The following is a 21010-nucleotide window of genomic DNA, read 5'->3' as shown; positions in this document are numbered from 1 at the left end:
CATTGTCTTTTCCCCTTTTCCTTGTTTAAAGTCCCTTAAGACTATCTCTGAATCTTCTGGGAAGAAAGCATCCTGAACACAACAAAAGACAAAGACAGTGAAAGCACTCAACATGATATACTCACAGGCATAGGAATAAAGCATTCCCTTCTGGCTCAGATCTGCGCACCGCAACTGGAAAGGCCGTGACAATGCCTTCTGATATATAATTCCCCCATTTCCAAATATTAATTACTGGACATTTCACAGCCATCAGGTCTAGCATAGGCAAAAACTAGTTTAAAAGATTGAAAAAGCAATCTCAATCCTGAAGAGAGTGAAGTCACAGAGGCACCTCAAGAGATAATGAGCACAGCATTCCAAGGGTTTAATTCAAACAAAGGCTGGGGCCAAAGACTGCTGTGATGCCCCACTCTTGCCCTGCAATGCTGTCCTCAAATCCAGTCTGACAGCAATGATGGCGGCATGGGAAGCAGGTCCAGGGGCTGCTGCTGCTTCATTCGCTCCTCCATTCTAACTGCCTAGTCAACAAAACACCTGGGGATTTTCTAGTCTAGGAAGCAAAAGAAAAGCACTCTGCATGATTTCAGAGGCACTCTCTTGCAGCCACCATGTACAAAAGAATTTTTTTTAAAGGTACAGCTAATGTATTACAAAATTGAAGATTGAAGACCAGTGGTGTAGCATAAGTTGCTGCTGCCTGGGGTGGGGGAAGTGTTGCACCCCCCTGTGGACTGGGCAGCCTGGTGGTACTGGGCCATAACACGAGGAAGGTGTCTCCATAGCTCCCTCGCACCCCAGAGCCCAGCGGAGGAGAGGCATGGTGATGCTGCTGCCACCTCTCCCACCGCCAGGTCAGGCCTGACCTGGGAGTGGATCTGTGGTCTGGTGGCGCTAGGATGCACACCAGAGCCCAGCGGAGGAGAGGCGCGATGGGGTGGCACCGCCACCCTCCCCATCCCTCTTGGCCAGCTGAGGGGTGGGGCACACATGGACATCCTTCACCAGCCATGAGGAGAAGGAGGTGCTGCCTCTACAAAGCTACAAAGTCCTGGCCCAGGCGCAGCTTCTCTCCCTGTGGCTCCAGCCTCAATGAGGGAGCCTTTTGTTGGGGTGCCGCCTGAAAAAAATGTGCCCAGGATGATGCCCTCCTCCCCGCCCATGCCTGCACTATGTCACTGTCGAAGACTACCTCGCTACTTCATATTCTACCCTCTTTGCTGTCTCTCCCACTATTAAAATTTAGCTATATACCGCTGGGAGTTTGCTTTCCTTGCGTGATTCCATCAAGTGCCATGCACACTACAGGGCCACATCTGGCCTGCACATCTCATGACCCAGCTAGTTGAAAGTAGCCTGCACTCAAGCTGTGTGCTGTGGCCTGCCAGATATTTCACAACTGCCTTAGATTTGCTCTCTCAGGCAAACAGCAAAAAAGTTTATTGAGCTTCCAGTGAACCTCCAGTCATAATTGTACTGCGGCTATCAAGATGCTCAGGCTTGTGTTATATAGAGAGACAGACAGTGATACAGACTGAAATCTAGCTGAACTTAAGCAGTGAAGCAGATTCCCTCCTATTTATAGCTTTGGATGCACATCCGGATATGGCCCTGAAGTACTGAAGAAAAAGCATCTGGGACATGGACAAGCAGAGGCTGAGAGGGGGCTGCTTGAACAGAACAAAGCATCATATCTGTCTCAAACTTTGCATGTTCCACAGCTGAGTTCTAATGCAGAAAACAGATTCCAAGGCTCAAGCCTTGGCTCGGAAAAAGCCCCACAAAAAAAGAGTTAAGTATTTTCTGTTGGTTTCGAACAGAATTCCATATGATCACTGTTAGACTCAATCAGCTCCCAAGCATTTAATGCAGGCAGAGAAACTCACAATTCACCACACACACAAAATCTACAAGGAATATTCACAAACAGTGGTGTGAGAGCGTTGCATTTTTGAAAAGGTAACTTTCCAAAAAGATGTTGCTTTATGTATGCTACATAGACACTGCAATACTGCACTCCAAACACAGAGGCTTGTTTCTGAAATCCTGCTGGGAGGAAGCTTGTAGTATCTTAGATGTGACATTTATGCAACTTTCTTGGGAATAGGTTTCAAAGAGTAAAAATCATGGCGTGTGTGACCAGACTTCTAAAAATACGCACTGCAAATCCAAATGAGTTTATTCTTGATGAGTCAAATTACCTTTGGGAGACTAAATTAAAAGAAATGTAAACAATTTCCCCAGTTTTGCCCTGACTCTTCATCCAATGAGCCTTTGGAACAGTTTCAAAAGGCTATCAATGTAGCTATTAGCCTCCTATGCTCTTTTTGTTTTGGGCCTCTCCTCTGCTTCTGACTTCATATGCTTCATAGAACATACGTGAATTAAAGCACATTAAACAAGTTATCCATAGCTTGCAGCACTTCCAACCATCCATTTTTGCACATAGGTTTGTATACATAATTTAAAGTTTTAGGTTGCTCAATACAAAATTACTGGCTTTACCTGTTTTCATTCATGTGCAAGTACCTATGCCCCAATCCAAAGGAAACCACATGATGCCTCCAGGTGAGACTGAAGAACAACTCCCCAAACCGCAGGCCAGGCTACGACCCGGGCACCTTCCCATTAAGAGGGGCAGGCTATTCTCCAGTTAGTCCGGTATATTCCCTAAGTGCTTGACTTCTTATGGGAAGATTTGATTTCAACGATTTATAGCTGCCTGTCATTTGACAATATTTGTTAGAAAACATGAAACATTTCATGGCTGACAAACAATGCTATTTAATATTTGGTGGGATTTGATATATGACACACAGTTATATTTGTATTTCACAGTACGCATCTCATGAAATGCCAAGGTCTAAAGCACTCAGTTTTGAAGTAAAACATTCAAGCCTTGGGTGGCAAATTTCAAATATCTGCAAATATTAATTTCAACTCAATAGAGAACATTTTATACCCAACATGTATGCCCTGTGAAATGGGAAAGGCTATACATTAATAAGTATTCATTTCTTCAGTTTGTTTTCTTTTTGTCATGGGTTGTTCTTTCTGAGCAGACGGGCACTTCATCAGTAGCAATGCACTTTCCCTCCAGAAACCTCCACTGACTTCCAGAGAGGGGCAGAAGGGAAATGACAGATGCTCAGAACTCTGTGCTTTGGGAAAGGCTGCCTTCAGGAAGGAGACGGGGAAGCGGAATGGCCAGGCGGATGGAGAACAAAGGCTCTGCTTGTCCATGGATCCTTCTTAATATGCCCATATTGATGTATGACAAGCGCCGGCCGTGGAGGAGCCTCTTCACTATCCTCATTGCCAGAAGAGGACATGTTTTTCAGAGCAGTGAGCCATTGCCTATTGAGAGTATTTGAGCCTATCCTTAATGAAGTGTATATTAGCTTTTTGTAAGACTATTTAAACACTAATTTCCATATGTGTTTTTAATACTTCTATGGATGAGAGATAATGAAATGAAATGAAGCAAAATGTAATGAAATGAGAGTAACCTTGAAATGTGTTATTATAATTATTAATTATTATTTATTTATTTATTTATTTATTTATTTATTTATTTATTATTATTATTATTATGCCTCAGGCAGAGGCATCTTTATATCAATGTCATCTGTCAGTCTACTGGGATGGAAATATTTCCCGTTCCCCCCCTTTTTTCTTTTAAATCCAAACAGAAATATAGGCATTTAAAACAATCAATATGAACGATTGGGATCTGGTCACACTTTGCAGAGCATACAAGCTCTAGAGGAATAAAGGACCTAAAGCCAATCTCCCTCTTCTACAGGACCTACTAGATACCTCCCTCTGTGAGGCTGTCCATGGCCTGGAGGTCCCAGCTTTCAGGGATGTTTCCTATATCATCTTTGTGGCACAGCTGTAGATCCTTCCATTCATGTGCTTATGGAGCATGCGGGCACACACACACACACACACACACACACACAACCTTTCAAGAGGCCATGGATTACCCAGGAAGTTCCTGACAGGACCTGCTTGGGGGTTTTGCACTCTCCACTGGTTGCATAGATCTTTCGGCTAAGTAGGGAAAGACAAATAAATCTATTTCTGGTCTATGTCACTTTTTCATCCCTTTTTCACAACCAGTTTTTTAGATCTGTTTAGATCTGCATAACAACACATATTTAAAAATGCATTTTCTCGCAAAACACACATTTCTAAACATATTTGGACACTTTTTTTGAGCAGAGAACTGTAACGGAGGAAGTGTGAAATTGGATAGATGACTAAATTCTGATCTGCACATTAGTCTGGAAGGTGCAAATAGGTCAGTTCCCATTGGAATGTGCAAATGTTGAATTCCTTGAGCCAATGCTGCAGCACTGCTCTGAGATGACTCCTTTAGGACTTGCCTGGGCACTTCATTGCACCAAGGCTGGGAAGCTGTTCACTTTTGAAAGGGCCTCAAAGACAGTGGATTTTCAAACAAGTTCAGTTTACATACAAAAGAGCTCAACCTTGTTCAATGTGAATTTCAAAACTGATGAATATTCAGCTCAGATGAGTCTACTCTGAAAAGGCAACTTAAGGTAGTGTGTCTCTACTGTACAAAAGGATGTGCATGCATTGCTAACTCACACCTTAAGCAGGGCACTGTTTGATAGGAGTTTCCTAACAGTAAAATCAAAACCATTTTAAGAATAAAACCATTTATGGTGATGTGATTTGCATTGTTCACAAGGAAAGACCTTGAAAGCAAAATATTCTCCTTTCAAAAACACGCTTCTTAGAACATATAGTAAAAATCTTTACCTCCAAACAGATATTTCTCTCCTGTCAAAACTTTCAGAGGACTGTTACTTCGAACGGAAGAGGCTTCATCACCGTCAATAGTGAGCACTGCAAAATTTTCCTTTGCTAAGAACCGAACCTCATGCCACTGCCCGTCGTTGAGTCCGGCCCCTGCAAGTGGGAGAAAGAGACAGCTTGCTTCAGTTTGGTTATCTTTCCATTTCCTAATCTGTCTTGAATCCCCTGGGACAGTGGGATAGGGTTAGCTGTAGAATATTCTCAGACAAGTTGTATAAGAAGTCATTTATCAGCCAACATTTGAAAACATTCAACATGTGCAAAATTAGGTGACAGCTGGATGTCTTAAAGTAAAAGATATCCAAATGAATGGTGACAGCTGTCACCCAGTAAAATTTCCCACATTCCCTTGCATATGTCTGGAGAAGTGATGTATCTGTATTGGAGAATAATGGACGCTCGCCCTTTCCAGGTGGGCAGGGGTTGCAGCCCCTCGCTCTCAGACACCATCCCGGCACACAGCTCTTACGTGTTCGCCAGCCATTGGGGTATTCCCCAGCCGGTGCCAGAACCCTGCTTCAAATGGGCCAGTCAAAGGCCCCACCAAATGGGCAGTGCCTTGCTGGCTGGCCAGGCAATGGCTGCTGCCATGCCCGGTCAAGGTTAGGGCAAAACATCACAGCTTTGGGCGGTTAAGGCACTGGGTGGAATCCTAGACTTTAAGCGTGGGGTGAAGTGGTGCATCACCCTGTGGCATATTCAGGGTACCCCATTAGAGGGTCTCAGTGGAAGTCTCTGTTCGGAAGCCAGGGGTGGGGCAGATGAGACTTAGAGCTTCCAGTGGTGGCCTTAGGATGGCCACCTCAGTAGACTGACGTCTTGGGGAGGCCATAATCTCTGGCACATTTTTAATCCAGATCGTTGTCTGTTTAAGTTTGTTCTGCTACACCTCCCTTGGGTCTCTTGCCGGGAAGTGGGGCACTGGGACTGGGACTACAATATATGAATGCTGGCTTTCACTAAAGTGTGGATAGTCCCTGTAACATAAACCTTATTCACTCCATTCAAAATGAACTTTGATTTAGAAACATGACTGGTTCACACATTATTTATTGAAGAATATTAAGGCAAGGACATACAAAAAATTTTATTTGATCCAAGTAGTGTGATTTATTTCAGGTGGATAGTTTATTTTTTAAAAACATCACATTCCCAAAGACAATCACAAGCAAATCATTAGATTGCTGCTGACAAAGCACAAGGCTTCTCTAGAGATAATTGTTGTAACCAGAATGAAGAGAAAATAAAATGTGGACCAAAGCTTGGTGCTCAATCCTATTTACTCAGAAGTAACTGTGCAGAGAACTGCAGCCCTAGTGCACATTGTTACAAGGCATGCGACTGAACCCACATGCATGTCCAGTGCACATTTGAACCCAACACACATGCCTGAAAGGACTGGAACATTTTGCCTGGAGTCGGGCAGGCATCCATTTAAAATGTGCATAAACCTTGAGCTCTTATACACAATAAAGCGCTTGTCACACCAGGAAGTAGAAAAAGATTGGTTTATGACACATAAAATAAAGACAAGGAGTAATTGCATAGTGCTTTAGACTGCAAGTTACAGAGTATGCAGGCAGCAACTAATTACCGTAATTAGTACGCTCACACCCCTTAATCCTAAATAGTAAAAGAGTCCCTAACTACCCAAAAGTCTACAGGCTGAGTGACCACAGCAAATTGCCACAGACTCACACTGAAGTGAAAGAAAAAGGAGGCTAGTATACCTGGTCTTGGAGCAAGCGGAGTGCAAACAGTGGTAGAGCTTCATGCTCCGGCACCGGGGGGCAGACAGCAGGCTGGGGTGGGGCTGGCGCGCGTCCTGGGGGAGTGGCGCGCTGCAGAGGCATGGCACCCAGCGCAGGCGGGGGGGGGGCACAGCCACGGTGGCACCCCACCAAGATCACGCTGCTGGGGGTGGTGTGCTCCCCCTGCACTCCTCTTCCTCTGCCAGTGAGTGCAAATTCAGTGATCAGAAATCTGTGCCTTCTGCAAGGATAGAGGTATTATCTAAGTCCCTTTTCCTTCCTTCCTTCCTTCCTTCCTTCCTTCCTTCCTTCCTTCCTTCCTTCCTTCCTTCCTTTTTTGCAGCCAGTGCACAGAATACACAGTGCCTTGTGTATTCTGAAGCTATTGTTGTCACCCAAAAGAAACTGGACCATTTCTACCAGGGTGTACCTGCTCGCTTGTGTGAACAAAGGTTTCGGAAAGTGATCTCGTGGGTTTCTAGATAAGAGGCAGGCGAACAAATAATGAGTGATGTCTTCGACCTGAGACTGACCACAAAGACAAAGTCTGTCTGCGTACAGGACCTTCTTGTAGCAGCCATCCCAGACTGCAGTGGTCATCACTTGAAACACAGCTCAATAAAGGTATTTCTTAAGGAAAATGGTTACAGTTTGATCAGATAACTAGCTCTAAAGTGTTCTGTTCACAAGAGTAGATACCAAGAGTGTTCTAAATTAGTTGCAAGTCCTAGACTCCATCAGAAGAGCCAATCCCTTGCCTGACACTTATTCAAGGTCAAAGCAGAGCTCAGTTCCAGAAAAGAATAACAGTTTAATAGTCTAAAATTTATTGAGCAGCTGCTTCCCAGAGTTGCTTATCAACCCAAATTCATGTAGCACAAAGCAGGAAAACACCCAACTGGCATGGTAGCAATTTTTAAAAGTATACTTTAACTGAGTGTAGTCTGCTATTGCCTTGTTGGCCACCTGGATTCTGTACGAAGAAGAGCTGCTGATATTCCTGATGGCATAGCTTCTGAAAAATGTTATTTTGCCCTGAATCCAAAACTTCAAACAGATTCGATTGGAGTGTGAATCAGAGCCCAGATTTCACCCCCTTAGAGCATTTGAGCAAGCACTTAGGGTAGGTTCAATCAGCTGCTCTCCCTTATTGGAACAGAACTTCATCAGTGCCCCCAGGGTTTTCTTTGCTTTGATGTTCATTAACTCCATATGACACTTCCAAGAGAGCGTTTCACTAAATAGTACACCCAGGTATCTAAATAAGTGAGTTTGTTCTAGACACTGCTGATCCAAGCACTATCGACACCCAGGACTGTGTCCACGAAATATCACAATCTTGGTCTTGGTTCTTGCAGAGAAGCTGGTAATATGTCACACTGTAACTATTAGGTAAATTCGTAGCTGGTTAATTGACTGGACTCAAAGAGTGCTCATTAATGGTGCCTCACCATCCTGGAAAAAAATGGTGGCCCAGAATACTCTGTGACAGCCCCCAAGTTGTGGCACTCCCTCCCCACGGATGTCCACCTGGCACCTTCACTATACAGTCTTCAACAAATGCTGAAGATGCAGCTCTTTACCCCAGCCTTTCACACCTGAGATGCATATTTCAGTTAAAAAAGGGGAGGAAAGGGGGCAGTCCCACCTGCCAATGTGTTTTGACTATTTGTGATTTTGGCATTAGGCGCGATCCCCGGAACATAAGCCCCATGCAGGCTTACTGTATATCAAATGACTTGGCTTTTTTGCTAAAAGTCATAAGAACTGTGCTGCTAAATTGCTCCTGACAGCCATGCTCTTGTCTAGAACATGTGGCAGGCATGCTCACTTTGACTAAAGGGCTGCAGGGAGCTAATAACAAGAAGGAAACAGAACCAATCATGAGGCGCTTCTGCAAGATTCCACCAAATCTCCACAGAAGAGTCCTTCTGTTTCAATAATTCCTGGTTTTATTGTTTACAGTACTTTTTTGTAAACTGCACTAGAAATAAAACTTTGAAATGTGGGGTATAAATATATCCAGCAAACTGATTCAGTTCCTGGGCTGCTCTCTATTTTTAGCCATGGAAAAATTTTGGACTTCTGAGGTCCTTCTCTTTGTCACATTCTGGAACTGACATTGTGAAATTCTGTTTCAGATCCTTCTTTCCTCCTTGTTCATCAAGGAACCCTGAAGCAACACAACTGGAAATCTGACCATTTCAAATTTAGGGAAACTCCTGATTATCTCTATGTAAGTCCATTGATTGGTGTCATGTGTGCAGAAAGAAATTAAAATTAAAATTGGTACAGCTCAAGAAGTAGAACATGCATCAGATATAAATATAGACTTAGAAGCCTCTACTTAATATTTTGTATAACTGCATTTTGCTGCCTTTATTCTTTCATGCATTATTTTAGAAAATTCTTAACTTGCTTATTTAAAGCATGCAACCACAACCCTCTTGTGAGTCACAGAAACTTCTTTTTCATGTGCAAATTAGATATGTTAATGAAGCATATTCTGTCTTGCTAGAATTTCTTTTAAATGGCATTACTTTTAAAATTGGGACTCTTGAGATTGTCACTTTGATTGAACAAGAAGGAACAGATGTTTCTGTTATAAGATACATGGAGAAAGAAATGGTTTAATGAGTACCATTTTATTTTTATTTTTTTGCAAATTCAAAAAATCTTGTAAGAAATAGCAAAAGACACCATATGCTAATTATTCTTCAAACAACATTACAGCAGTTAATTTCTCAAATGTCTTTATAGTTGATCTTGAGAGATCAAATCAGTATGGAATGATCTGTGCAAATGAAGTAAATGAGTGTTAGGCTATTTTTCATTAAATTGATTTTAGAGCCATTTATTGACTCTAAAGTACGAGCAAAAGAATACTCATTATCAGAATTATTAATCTGGAGGTAAGTCAGGAAGTCAAGCAGGTAAACCAGCAGCCTGAAAGATTGCTCAGAGAGAGACTTTTAGGCACAGGCAACAAAACTCCTTTTGTTATTTGTCACTTAGAATATCCATATTAAAACCTCTAGATGCAACTAAAACATGTTCCAGATGGAGAGTGAAATTAAGAACAAACAATTAAAACAGGATAAAAATACACCCCCCATTGTAAATATAAATTACCCCCAGGTCACATGATCCCAACTGAACGGGCCGTCTGCAGACACCCTCCAACATTCCTCAGATGAAAATGGGGATATTTCTCACTCATTATTTTATATATATATATATTGTAGATTTACAAAAAGAAAAAAGAAAACACCCAAATAAATATTTTTTAGAAAGCTTTCAGGGTGGATCAAAAAATCATAGCAAAAATATTAAGATGAACTGAAACCATAAAACTATAAGACCATCAAAAACATTGAAATCAGCAAATCACTAAAAGACATGCAGGTGCAAAGAACCTATAAGTGAAATGCTACAGCTACAAATCGTGTTTCTCTCGTCACCACCCACCTGACTGGGATCTCCAGGAAAGGTCTGGCAGTGGGAGGGGGTCCTGAGCCAAAGCGCTAAGCATCTGCAGAACACAAGCCGCCCCGCCCCCCCATTTTAAAGCCCCAACTCAAAAAGTACCCTCCTCATTTTCAGCAATGGAGGGAGGGCACCTTAAATTAACACAGTCATGGGGACATTTCTGAGATCTTTTAAAACATCTGAAAGTTAGGGTGGGTGTTAGTATTTTGTTTTATTTTTTGTTTCATTTTAAAACTTCTTTGAAATGACAGTCCCTTGGCACCACATTCCAACCTCATATTTCCATTTAAATTTGTTTATTAATTCTAGACTTAATTCTCAGCTCATAATTGAAAAATAAGGATGGAATCTCATAGTGGGGAGAACAGAGGCTTAATCCTCCCTTCAGATTCTCTATAATACTAGTAGTGATTAAACACTGGAAATGCATCTTCATTAGTTTTTCATTGAAAAATTTACAGCATTGATGCAAGTGTTTCTGTGTATGTACACACTGCTGTACAACCTCTTGGTTAAAGCCAACATTTTATTCTGATGATATATAAATGAAAATTTAGGAAGGTGAACCATCAGTGAATTTTCAGGATAGCTAAGCAGGAAGATTTAACAGTATTTGCCAGATGCTTAGGCATTCCCAATGGCACTGACACTTTAAAGACAACTTTTGTCTGAAAGCATATTTTAGCAGCACTTTTTAGCAACCCTCTGGAGGGCGGGATGAACAAGACTGCATACACAATTAATGCTGTATAATTAGCAACTTGGTAGATCTGAAGAAAAGTAGCAGCAGTAAGTGTCTTCACCTCTGCTCTGATTCAGTGAATAAAACTAAAGATTTGCCTCACTGTTTATTCATAAGTAATTTCTTTAGAAAGGATTCCATATTAGCCATCAATCCACAGCAGGAGAGTTACTGGCCTGAAAGGCAAATAAAATTATACTCATCTAGCTCATATTATCCATCAGCAAAAATGAAGCTTCTGTGGCCTGCGAAGGAGCACATGAGGTATTTAAATAGCAGGGATGGCCAAGTATTTTTTTTTAAAAAATAATATTTATTACTTTTAAACCTTACAAAAAAGAAGAAGGAAAAAAAAGTAGAAGCAAAAGAAAGAAAAAACAATACATTACAATATACACAACGCAACATTAACATTAACACATTAAACTAAACAAAACAGAACAAAAACAATTTAAAAAGCTACATCATACCATTTCAATGCCTTATCCTTCATTCCCTTGTTTCCTCGACCTCCTCTCACCTCCCTTTTTCTATTCCACTTCTATTAATTGTTTCAGCAATTCCTTTCCATTTTTCTCTATTTTCTGTCTTATAATTATCTTAACTTATTTTAACCTTATTTTCCATTAATACTATAATACTTATTTATGCTTAACTCCTTATAACATTTCTACTAAAGCCATATAATTTCATTCCAACATTTTTCTAACACTCATTAATTTTACAGTATTTCTCCGACTTCCGGGTTGGCGCCCCCGGCAATGGCGGAGCTCCTCTGATTGGGAGGAACTTGCTCCGTGGAAAGTTGGGTCTGTACCACCACGGCAAAGGCAGAGACCCATTGAAATCACAGGCGGAAGAAGCTTGTGAACCTGGGATTCGGCTGGCACCTTTTGCGCCTCCCCTACTTGCGGGGAAACCCTGTTTTGGGGATCCGGAGCGACGTGGGGTGAGCGGCGCGGTGCTTTGAATCGACCGCTTCTTTCACGGAGTGAAGCCGCATTGCTGTTGCCGGAGAGCACTGACTTTTTCTTGTGGACAATTGGATTTTAAACAACAACCCATGAGTAAAACGGAAAATTGGATCTTTAAATATCTTAATTTGGCATCGAACGGGGAAGGTTCAAAACAGGAAGTCCGCCTTCCCCTTTTGTAAATAGACTGAAGCAAAGAGCTTACAAGTTAAAGTCTCGGAAAGCCTTATGTAAAGGATTAAACTTACATCGATTGAAATTATTAGACCCCCCTTGGAAGCAAGAGAAGAGGGGGGAAATTTTGGACTTTGTATCCTGCAGGAGAGAGTGATTAAAATTAAATTACCACTGCTCTGAACCTGGGAACGGGCTCCCAGTGATTGACATTTCAGGAGAGTTCATTGACAGCGAAGAGAATGGATGTTGACAGTCAGTTAAATAAGAGAAATATATTGTTTCCATTGTCCGCTTCTGCGTTTAAAAGGGAGGAAAAGTATCTGAAAATTGAAACTATCTTTCCTTTTTGATTTGTGTTGGAAAAGATTGATACAAGTGGAGACTGTTCCCCTCTAGAGGGAGCTTTTGAAACTGTTACAAGAGTGGAGCTGGGAAATCTCCAGCTGCTTGATAAGAACTGTGAGAACTAGAGATTGATCTTGGATATTCAAGAATGTCGACAGGAGAAGCCTTATGGACTGCATTTTCTAAGATAAGCCACTTGTTGGAACAGCTTCATAAAAAGATGGATGCTATGACTACTAAAATTGACATTTTGGAACCAAAAGTGAGCACCAATACAGAAATTATTCAGGATTTGGCACAGGAATCTATTTCAACAGGACAAATTGCTGAAAAGGAGAAGGAGAAAGTTGCTGTTGTCGAACCTAAAGTAATACAAGGGGGAGCCTTAGCCTTACAGAGGCAAATTGAGGACTACAGGTTGAGGCCCTTTATGATTGAGACTAGAAAAAGTCAGATTTTGAAGATCGGAGCCTGGCCTGGACTAGAAAAGGAAAGTTGGAAAGATCCCTCTATGCAGGGATTAACTGACTTTAGGAATATGGACTTGGGTCAGGAGGAGATTGGAGTTCTGGGGGCCTTTGGATTTGGAGAAATTTTGAAACATGCCTGGAAATACTTTATGGATCCTAGTTTTAATTATGGAAATCTCGCTGACCTGTCGAGAAGGAATAAAAGTATCGTTGGATTGGAGTTTCCCCGAGATCTGCTCTTTAGCATCAAAGAATATGAAGAAGACTGGCAGAAGGGACATGGAAAAGAGTTAAGAGCCTCGGACATAAGATCTCCAGGTTGATGGACTGTATGGAGTTGACGGAAGTGGCTGGTAGAGTCCGAGACTGGGGAGAGGAGATGGTGGAAGAAGATTGGAAATTTAAAGTCTATATATAGAAATATTGTAAAATTAATGAGTGATAGAAAAATGTTGGAAGGAAATTTTATGGCTTTAGCTGAAATGCTATAAGGAGTTAAGCTTAAATAAGTATACTAATTTTAATGGAAATAAGATTAAAAATATGTTAAGACATTTATATGATAGAAAATAGAGAAAGTTGGAAAGGAATTGCTGAAACAATTAATGGAAGTGGAATACAAAGAGGGAGGTGAGAGGAGGTCAATGATACAAGGGAATGAAAGATAGAATATGGAAAAGGTATGATGTATGTTTTTAAATTGTTTTTGTTTGGTTTGGTTTAGTTTATTGTGTTAGTTTAATTTGTTAAGGTTGTGTTTTGTATTGTTTATGTATTGTATTGTTTTTTCTCTTTTTTGTTCTTTTTTGTTCTTTTGTCTTTTCCTTTTCTTTTTTTGTAAGCTTTAAAAATAATAAATATTATTTTTAAATTTTTTTTTTACAGTATTTCTATAAATAGACTTTAAACTTTTTCCAATCTTTTTCCACTGTCTCTTCTCCCTGGTCTCAGATTCTGCCAGTCATTTCTGTCAATTCCATATAGTCCATCAACCTGGTGATCTTCTGTCCGAGGCTCTTAACTCTTTTCCAAGTCCCTTCTGCATGTCTTCTTCATATTTATACATGCACTTTACTTTGTCTTCTGCTGATCTTGTTCTTAATTTCCTTCCTTTGATGCTGAAGAGTAGATCTCGGGGAAGCTCCGACCTAGCAATGTTTTTATTCCTTCTCGACAGGTCAGCCAAATCTCCGTAGTTAAAACTAAAATCCAAAAGATATTTCAGGACATGAAATTCCTCCAAATCTGAGGGTCCCCACAACTCCAATCTCCTCCTGACCCAGGTCCAGGTCCCAGAGGTCAGTAAATCCCTGCATGAGGGGATCTATCCAACTTTCCTTCTCCAGACCAAGCAGGGCTCCAATCCTCAAAATCTGACTTTCTCTTAATTCAATCATAGAAGGCAACAACTTATAGTCATCAAATTGCCTCTGTAAGGCTGGGGCTCTCTCTGCCTCTCCACTTGTATTGCTTTAGGTTCAGCAACAACAACTTTCTCCCTCGCGTTCTCCACAGTTTGCCATATCAAAGTAGATTCCTGTGTCGATTCCTGAATAGTTTCTGTATAGATATTCACTTTTTGTCCAAAATTAGTCACTTTTTGTCCCAAGTTATCAATTTTGGTAGTCATTGCATACATCTTCTTGTGGAGCTGTTCCAATGAATCACTTATCTTACAGAATGCAATCACTAAGGCTTCTTCTGTCGACATTCTTAACCAATCCAAGGTCAATCCCTGGTTCTCACAATTTTTTATCTTGCAGCTGGGAATCCCCCCAGCTCAACTCCTGTAACAGCTTCAAAGGCTCCCTCTAGAGGGAAACAATTTCTATTTGTATCAATCCTTTTAAGCACAGTTCAAGCAATAAAATTAGTTTCAATTTTCAGTTACTTTTACTCCTTTTTAAACGCAGAAGGAGACAATGGAAACAATGTATTTCTCTTATTTAACTAGCTGTCAACAAACGTTTAATTCACAGTCAATGAATTTTCCCAAAACGTCGGTCTTGCTAGCAGCCCGTTTCCAGGTTCAGAGTGGTGGTAATTTAACTTTCTTCACTCTCTCCTGCACGCTTACGCGATCCAAAATTTTCCCCCTCTTCTCCTGCTTCCAAGGGGGGTTTAATGATTTTAGCCGATGAAAGTTTAATCCTTTACAAAGGACTTTCCAAGACTTTAGCTTGCAAGCTCTTTGCTTCAATCTATTTACAAAAGGGGAAGGCGGACTTCCTGTTTAGAGCCTCCCCGTTTCGATGCCAAATTAATATGTTTAAAAATCCAATTTTCTGTTCTACTCATGGGTAGTTGTTTAGAGTCAAATTGTCCACAGGAAAAAGTCAGCGCTCTCCGGCAACAGCAATGTGGCTTCACTCCGTGAAAAAAGCAATCAATTCGAAGCACCGCGCCACTCACCCCACGTTGCTCCGGATCCCCGAAACCGGGTCTCCCCGCGAGTAGGGGAGGCGCAAAAGGTGCCAACCGAATCCCACGTTCACAGGCTTCTCCCGCCTGTGATTTTAGTGGGTCTCCGCCTTCGCCGTGGCGGCCAGACCCTAATTTTCATGGAGCGAATTCCTCCCGATCAGAGGAATTCCGCCATTGCCGGAGGCGCCAACCCGGAAGTCTCCACAGGGATGGCCAAGTATTGTACACTTTTTGTGGGAACCACTGGCTCAATTCACATCAAACGTGGGTTAAGAAAACTTACCCTTAGACATGTTTGCTTAGATATGAATAGGAGTAACTTCTCTAAAGACTCTTTATAGAAGCACAGCAAAGCAGATTCACTTCTGTTTGCTTGTGACACACTAAAGGGGGGAGATTCACATAAAATTGGCTTGTGCTGCCCACCTGCTGCATGCATTGGCCAGTTGGGCACTGTCATGAACTGGCAGGACACCGAGGAAAGGAAAGAAGATCTTGACAAGAAGGATAGCCATGACTGGCACACAGTGGGACAAGCTGGAGATGTGGAAGGGGGTGGGGGACTTAGGAGGTACTGATGGGACATCAGAGGATGTTGTAGGGGCAGCTGACAGTTCAGGGGAGTCGGGGGAGGGGGGCATCACCAGAACCAGAGATGCCCCCATCTCTGTGGACACGGTGGGCTCTGAGGTGCTGGGAACAGTGGGAAGTGCACTCCAGGAGGCTGAGGCAGGCAAGAGAACACAGCCCAGATCGTTAGTGGACCCGGTGGGGATCATGGGGCTCTTGAGGTCTGGGAGGAAGTTGTGGCCACTCAGAGGGATTTGGCTCAGGACAAGCGGAGAGACACAACTGCTCAGCTAGAGCAAACTGAGATGCATCAATCAAGACTGGAAGGGATAAAAGGAAAGCAGGGCAGCGACTCTGTGCCTGCTCAACTTTCTCTGTTGATGAACCACAGCTTGGCTGCTTTGGGAACACCACTGGCCTGTGACTTTGTGACTCAGCCCAGGTTTTCCTTTTTTTTTTTTTTGAATAATATTTTTTGAATTTTCCAGTAAAACATACCAATACAAAACAATTACAATAAAGACAAACACAAACAAAAAACAACAAGTATAATTCCAAAAATTATTTTCTCAACCTAATTTCCCCGACTTCCTCATACCTCACCGTTTTGTATTCTAATTTCATTATCCCGTCAGCAACTCCATTCCCTTATTTCCCAATTTTTTTTAACAAATTCCATTCCTTTTCATACTCTAATATCTCTGAAAACCACCATATTTTTAAATCCACGTCAATCTAACATTCCTTAATCTTATAGTATTTATTAGGTAAGTCCTTAAATTTCTTCCAATCTTCTTCCACTGTCTCTTTCTCCTGGTCTCGGATTCTGCCCGTCATCTCTGCAAGTCCCATATAATCTGTCATCTTCATCTGCCATTCTTCCAGGGTTGGTAAGTCTGATGTCTTCCAATACTTTGCAATGAGAATCCTTGCTGCTGTTGTAGCATATAAAAACAAAGTTCTATCCTTCTTTAACACCACATGACTAACCATGCCCAGGAGGAAGGCCTCTGGTTTCTTCAGGAAAGTGTATTTAAACATCTTCTTCATTTCGTTATATATCATTTCCCAGAAAGCCTTAATCCTTGGGCACGTCCACCAGAGGTGAAAGAATGAACCTTCATTCTCTTTGCATTTCCAACATTTGTTATCTGACAAGTGGTTAATTTTTGCAAGCTTGACTGGGGTCATGTACCACCTATATATCATTTTCATAATATTTTCTCTCAAGGCATTACACGCCGTGAATTTCATGCCGGTGGTCCACAACCTTTCCCAGTCAGCGAACATAATATTGTGACCAATATCTTGTGCCCACTTGATCATAGCTGATTTAACAGTTTCATCCTGCGTATTCCATTTCAGCAGCAAGTTATACATTTTTGATAAGTTCTTAGTTATACATTTTTGATAAGTTCTTTTTTTTTCAGCCCAGGTTTTCCAACCCTGGATCTTTTGTGGAGGCAGGAACCTGGCCTTGCAGTTTGACTTGGGACCTTGCTTGTTGTATTGGACTTGGACCGGTATTGGACTGTTTTAGAGAACTGGGCCAAAACAAACAAGATGAATTTTAATAGGGAGAAATGTAAAGTATTGCACTTGGGCAAAAAAAATGAGAGGCACAAATATAAGATGGGTGACACCTGGCTTGAGAGCAGTACATGTGAAAAGGATCTAGGAGTCTTGGTTGACCACAAACTTGACATGAGCCAACAGTGTGACGCGGCAGCTAAAAAAGCCAATGCAATTCTGGGCTGCATCAATAGGAGTATTGCATCTAGATCAAGGGAAGTAATAGTGCCACTGTATTCTGCTCTGGTCAGACCTCATCTGGAGTACTGTGTCCAGTTCTGGGCACCACAGTTCAAGAAGGACACTGACAAACTGGAACGTGTCAAGAGGAGGGCAACCAAAATGGTCAAAGGCCTGGAAACGATGCCTTATGAAGAACGGCTAAGGCAGCTGGGTATGTTTAGCCTGGAGAAGAGGAGGTTAAGGGGTGATATGATAGCCATGTTCAAATATATAAAAGGATGTCACATAGAGGAGGGAGAAAGGTTGTTTTCTGCTGCTCCAGAGAAGCGGACACGGAGCAATGGTTCCAAACTACAAGAAAGAAGATTCCACCTAAACATTAGGTAGAACTTCCTGACAGTAAGAGCTGTTTGACAGTGGAATTTGCTGCCAAGGAGTGTGGTGGAGTCTCCTTCTTTGGAGGTCTTTAAGCAGAGGCTTGACAACCATATGTCAGGAGTGCTCTGATGGTGTTTCCTGCTTGGCAGGGGGTTGGACTTGATGGCCCTTGTGGTCTCTTCCAACTCGATGATTCTATGACTTCTGACTCCTTTCTCGCGTTGCCCATGGGACAGTGTGCCCTACCGGGCACAGAGGGTTCAGGACAGGAACAAAGTAGTGCAGCTTGGCTGGCTGCTCCCACCATTTCACCCTTCCCACAGGCTTTGTATGTGTTTGTGCGAGAAAATGAGAGAGAGAGAACTCACACTCTGTCCTTTCATCTCTCATTTTGCTATCCTTGGAGATTCAGCACTGAACTTCATATACATTAAATGCCCTGTCACATACACGGTGACTAATTATGAGAGCATCGTCAGTAAATCATGAAAACAAATTATCCTTGCCTCATCCTTTACTCTGGGTAACATCATCCTGATGCTTAATAGAGGTTGTCATGAGCTGTTTATGAAGATAAATCATTGAGCCACACAAATCATGAGATGAATTGTAATAAATCAGTCAGCTGATTGTCCCAAAGGATCTCATGACACTGTCAGTTAAACATGGGTGAGCACAACTTAGTTCTCATTCCGACACAGACACTGTTGCCACTGACAACTGGACCCACATAGGTGGCCTGGAAATTGGCAGGAGACTGCCACAGGGAACAGCAGCATTAGCAATTCTGTTCTCATGTAGAACTTTAGCACTTCATTTCGCTCTTTGTCATGTGTCCAGAGCTCGCTCTCAGAAGAAAAAGGATAAAGTGGAAACCTGTTTCTTTTAAGCTCGAGTGCTCACATAAAAATGCTTCAACTTACAGAAAAGTTAATATAGCTATTAGCTTTGCTGTCACTCCCAAGAGACCAGCAGAGCAAGAAAATGCCTGTGTTTGATGTAACAGCATAACTTTGGATCCAATGGCCTGCTGTTGCATTGTGAAGCACTGCTTGCACACTGGAAAAGCAAGCTGCTAAATTAGAGAACAGAATGAGGTTACACGTACTACTTTTAACAGTCATACCACATACATTGATGCAGTGCAGTCTTGTAGCAGAATATTTTGCCTGGAGTTTATTCTTACTGGCAACAAATTGAAAAATCACCAAGCAATTGTTTTGGCAATCCCCAGGGAAAACATCATTTCCTCAAATCCTACATAAAATATATCCATAGGGTCCACATTGACTGTTTCCACCCGAGTATAAAATCACCAAGGAATTTTCTCTGAAGCACAATTTTTGGGCAAATTTGGAGGTTCTTTCTTGGGAGAGACAATTGGGGGAATCAAATGAAGCAAAACGAGTTTTGGTAAGACCAAGGAAGATGTTCAATGCCCTCAGCAAAACTGGTATTTCCTAAGAATAAAGTTGGCAGTTTGCTAAATTTGCAGGCTCCTGCTTTCGTGAAACATCTGAGAAATTTTGAGCAAAGCCAAAAGTTCCATAAGGCTTGCTTTTTTGAGGAGGTTCTGCACAGCCTGTATATTGTTATAAGCTCTAGGTCTTGATGCTGGGACATGGAGACAAAAGCAGCTGCAGCAAGGTGAACAGTGGAATTTGCTGCCAAGGAGTGTGGTGGAGTCTCCTTCTTTGGAGGTCTTTAAGCAGAGGCTTGACAACCATATGTCAGGAGTGCTCTGATGGTGTTTCCTGCTTGGCAGGGGGTTGGACTCGATGGCCCTTGTGGTCTCTTCCAACTCTAGGATTCTATGATTCTATGATTCTATGATTCTATGAACGTGACCCACAACTAGCAAGAGCAGTCTCATAGCTGCTTAGAGCAGTGAGCAAGTCTGACTTGGAATCTTTTACAGAAGGCTAGGAGAATCATCTGATCCATTCTAAGCTATTAGTGCAAAACACACACACACACACACACAGTCAGTCAAAAGTCTGCTTCCTTTCATCATAGGATGGAGAATGGTTGGCACACAGGCTGAATTCCTGTTAAATAGGTTGCCTATGTAAGTTCCATTGCGGATTCAAATCCCGACAGACAATAATTTTGTGATGTGTTTGAGACTTTAGATAAAGGTGCATAGTCACTAACCCGTTTGTAGCAGAAAACCACAGTTCCCCCCCAATCTGGGGACTCTTCAGCTGAAGAGGCAGTATACAAATTTACAGGATAATCATCACCATCATGGTATACAGTGGTACCTCGGGTTACATACGCTTCAGGTTACATACGCTTCAGGTTACAGACTCCACTAACCCAGAAATAGTACCTCGGGTTAAGAACTTTGCTTCAGGATGAGAACAGAAATCGCGCGGTGGCAGCAGGAGGCCCCATTAGCTAAAGTGGTATCTCAGGTTAAGAACAGTTTTCAGTTAAGAACGGACCTCCGGAACGAATTAAGTACTTAACCCGAGGTACCACTGTATATCCATCCACAATGTCACTGGGCAGAAACATACCCCTCATTGCTAGGACCCCCTCCATCAGTTTTCATATGGACACATTGTGAAATCAATCTGCAATGAGCTTCTATTTTCAGAATGAAACTATTTTTTCAAGCACTTTTTAGCTGCAAAAAATATGCAGTAGATCTAAATTGTGTGTGTACTACATAGGAAAAACAAGCACAGTCTCCAGTGACTCCAGAATAAAATGGGTGCACATAGCCAAAGTTCCTATTCATTCTCTCTCCCCTGCGCCTCCACATACATTGCTTGCTTTTACCAAAACATAATAGTTTGTTTTTATTTTGTAGTTTGTGTTTCTTTACGCTGTTCAGAATGAATACCTGCCACTGCAATGAATATTGCTCCAATCTACCATAAAACTAGGTGGCCAAGATATGGCCTATGTCATTTCATGCTGGACCTGCCATTTTATCAGGGATAATATTTTTCCCCGCCAGACCCTGAGATGAATTTTAACAAAGCCCAAATGAAAATTCAGTGATCAAGGACAGCTTCTCCTGTAGCTGCAGAAACTTAACAAAGAGTTCTGAGTCCACCACCATCTCATGTTGAGGTC

At 41.9% G+C, this 21010-nt stretch overlaps 1 protein-coding gene across 1 annotated transcript in view; it reads right to left on the bottom strand.

The window, feature by feature from the left end:
- Positions 1-21010, bottom strand: part of CNTNAP2 (contactin associated protein 2) — a 1010375-nt gene that overhangs the window by 389078 nt on the left and 600287 nt on the right. The window contains exon 9 of the mRNA XM_081881791.1: positions 4792-4941. Within this exon, the coding sequence (XP_081737917.1) occupies positions 4792-4941 (150 nt within the window). The remainder of the gene's footprint in view (positions 1-4791; positions 4942-21010) is intronic.

The sequence above is a fragment of the Podarcis erhardii genome, assembly GCF_964252035.2.
Source record: "Podarcis erhardii genome assembly, chromosome: 12".
Classification (NCBI taxonomy): Eukaryota; Metazoa; Chordata; class Lepidosauria; order Squamata; family Lacertidae; genus Podarcis; species Podarcis erhardii.
The sequence above is the reverse complement of the archived record's forward strand: the minus strand, read 5'-3'. Positions and strand labels throughout refer to the sequence as shown.